The sequence below is a fragment of the Pteropus vampyrus genome, unplaced genomic scaffold, assembly GCF_000151845.1.
Source record: "Pteropus vampyrus isolate Shadow unplaced genomic scaffold, Pvam_2.0 Scaffold90, whole genome shotgun sequence".
NCBI classification, from domain to species: Eukaryota; Metazoa; Chordata; class Mammalia; order Chiroptera; family Pteropodidae; genus Pteropus; species Pteropus vampyrus.
The window spans coordinates 2,663,946-2,666,670 of record NW_011888871.1 but is presented as its reverse complement, the minus strand read 5'-3'; the positions used below and the strand labels follow the sequence as shown (position 1 = coordinate 2,666,670).

At 43.8% G+C, this 2,725-nt stretch overlaps 1 protein-coding gene across 1 annotated transcript in view; it reads right to left on the bottom strand.

The window, feature by feature from the left end:
• The window catches only part of DAGLB (diacylglycerol lipase beta), a 57,948-nt gene that overhangs the window by 20,978 nt on the left and 34,245 nt on the right, over positions 1-2,725 (bottom strand). The window contains exon 4 of the mRNA XM_023532769.1: positions 399-570. Coding sequence (XP_023388537.1) covers positions 399-570 — 172 coding nt within the window. The remainder of the gene's footprint in view (positions 1-398; positions 571-2,725) is intronic.

Genomic DNA, 2,725 nt, shown 5'->3' with positions numbered 1-2,725 from the left:
CTCCCGGAAAAGTCAGGCTCTGCACCCACACGGCTGCGGCTCCAGCTACCGAGGCAGACGTGGTTCTCCCAGAACCGGGCTAAGGTGAGCAGCTTGTTTCTTCTAGAGAGTTCCTTATGAGCCTATTACTAACCCAGGCCCCACAAAGATCAGAGACTTAAAAGTAAAGACCACAAAGGAAAAAGGAGCTGTCTGGTGGGCAGTGCTGCAGCATGGACATGGAAGCAGCTGGAACTTCTCTGCAGGCCCTGACCAGAACCCAGGCCCGTACTCCCCAGTGCTCCAGTTCCTCTCGGTAAAACCAAAAGAATTCTGCCACGTCACAAGATATTAACGGGCCTTTCGTTCACATGTTTAGATGGTTTTAGATTGCCCACGAGATGACGGGAAGACCTCACCTGATGACGACGGTTGCGATGATGCCATTCACAACTGTCTTGTCACACTGAACACTGTCTGCTATCCAGGAGGCCCCCAGAGAAGCCCAGACCATCTCTGGCAGAAAGAGAGCTAGGCGGATGTAAAGCAGCTTAGACATAGATTTCCGCGGCCCAGGATTACAAATGGTTCCTGCAAGACAGAAAATATTCAAACTGGTCACTTGCTTCCTTGGAGATAAAGAACTTATTTTCTACGAAAATATAACTCTTAGAGCACATACTGGTAACGTATGGACTCCCGCCATCTAACTTCTACTTGTAACTGGTAATCAACACCCGAGTTTAAGAGCAAGTGACAAAGTTAGGAATGGGAAACATTGCAAAAAGCCTCAGATTCATTTCTTAGACTTACCAGGGTTTAAAAACACTTCAGAGCTCTAGCCAGATAATCAGTGACCAAATAATCACTGTCCAAATTGGGATACTTCTGAGAGCAAAGGAAGGTGCTATTAAAAATTATGCTGGGACAAAGAGAGAGAAGCGGTCACCCAAGTTCTAACCAGCCAAGAAAGTAAGCTCGCCGCCTGTCTGAGCCTCCGTCGATCCAGGCACCACACACTCTACACCCATTATTCTTTAATCCTCACGACGACTGAGAGATAAGTCACCACCCCGTTTCACAAACAAGAAACCTGAGGCTCAGAGAGCCTAGTTCCTACTTTCTGAAACATGATCCAGGTCTGCATGACCCCTCGCTTTTGAGAAATGAACAGTTCTGATGTTCAAGACCACTCAGAGAAGCCTAACATTTTAGACACAACATTTTTTACTGCATTGTAAAACAAATCCAAATATCAACAGAGGCCCATGTGCTTTAATTCTTGATGCAAAACATCAACTCTCTCCCTCTGGGAAAAAGTTGTCATAAACACTAATTTAAGTAATGCAAAAATGCCATATGATTAAAACAAATACAATGACTGGAAAAAATCTAAGATCTAAAGAATGATTTGGTAAGGAAATAGCTTTTAAATTCTTTCAATTACCTTCCATTAGAATGAATGAATTACAAGTCAAATTTACAATAATAAACACTAACAGGCCTCATTTTTGGCACAAAGACAAAATCTTACAAGGTAACTGAATCTGAGGGACGGTGAGGGCATAAAAAAATCGGTTCTATATTTGGAGCCTGTTGTTGTACAACAGCTGATCACCCAAGTAACAGGAAACAGTATCTGCACACCCACTACTTCCTGGAGGGCTGGGGTTCTAGACAGGAGCACACCCCAACACTGTCAGCAGCACCGGGATCTGAAACTCCAACATGCTCACGTAGCATGACTAAAATCGACACCCAAATAAGGAAGCAGGAGATGAGGTTATGGTTAAGGTTCCAGAAAAGAAAGAAGATACTGAAAAAATCTCCTTTATAGCGTTATGCCTGCCCAGAAAAATATATTTTATTGAGATATTTATTTTCTTCTCAAGATAAAGAGTTGCTGGTGTGGACCGGGCTGCTGCGGTGGGCATCATGATGGCAATGCCCCAGAATTAGCAAGCACAACTATGTCCCTGAGTGTCACTTCGTCCTTCCCTAGGCACAGCCATTTACATTAGGAAAAGAAAAGGCAGGCCTGCCGCAGACCCCATGGTCTGACACGTCCAGCCACTGCCGTAATTTCCTTCAGCATGAAGTGAGCAATGAGCTTTAGGGACACAAACACAGAGGAGACGCAACATGTCCTATGATCGAAACCAGATGTGTGGCAGACCACGTATGTCGAGGGTTCTCTCAGAATGTGGCCGTCGCAAGGGTGGAACTTCACTAATTAAACCTCCCACGTGGTGGGAAGAGCGGGATTCCATCAGGGAGGTTGTCATACCACAACCAGAAATCACCCCAGGAATACCAAGATTCTTCCCAAGTAAGCCATACAGATGACCAAGAAAAAGAGGAGAGGTAAATGCACAAGCTTTAGTCTTTTGGATTAAAAACGACTGATTCTATTTGTTCCACACATGCCCTCTACGGCTTGCGGTGTTTCTTTTAGAGAGAGAAGTCATCCAAAAGCTTAGTAAACGTGATCTTTCAGCTCAAAAGACAAATTACTGAGATGACTTAGGAAACGAAAGGGGCGATGGAATATCCATGTATCGAGAATAAAATATACCGATGTTAACAATTATTAAAAAAATTATTAAAAAAATACCTAAATTTTACAACTGTAAAAAAAAAAACGCATTGATTTTGTGCAGGCGATGTGTGTAAAGGGCAGAAGAGTTCAAACAGTTCGAGCAGGTGTACAGTGCCTACTCAGCCTTCCTTCCACTGCTGACTCCAT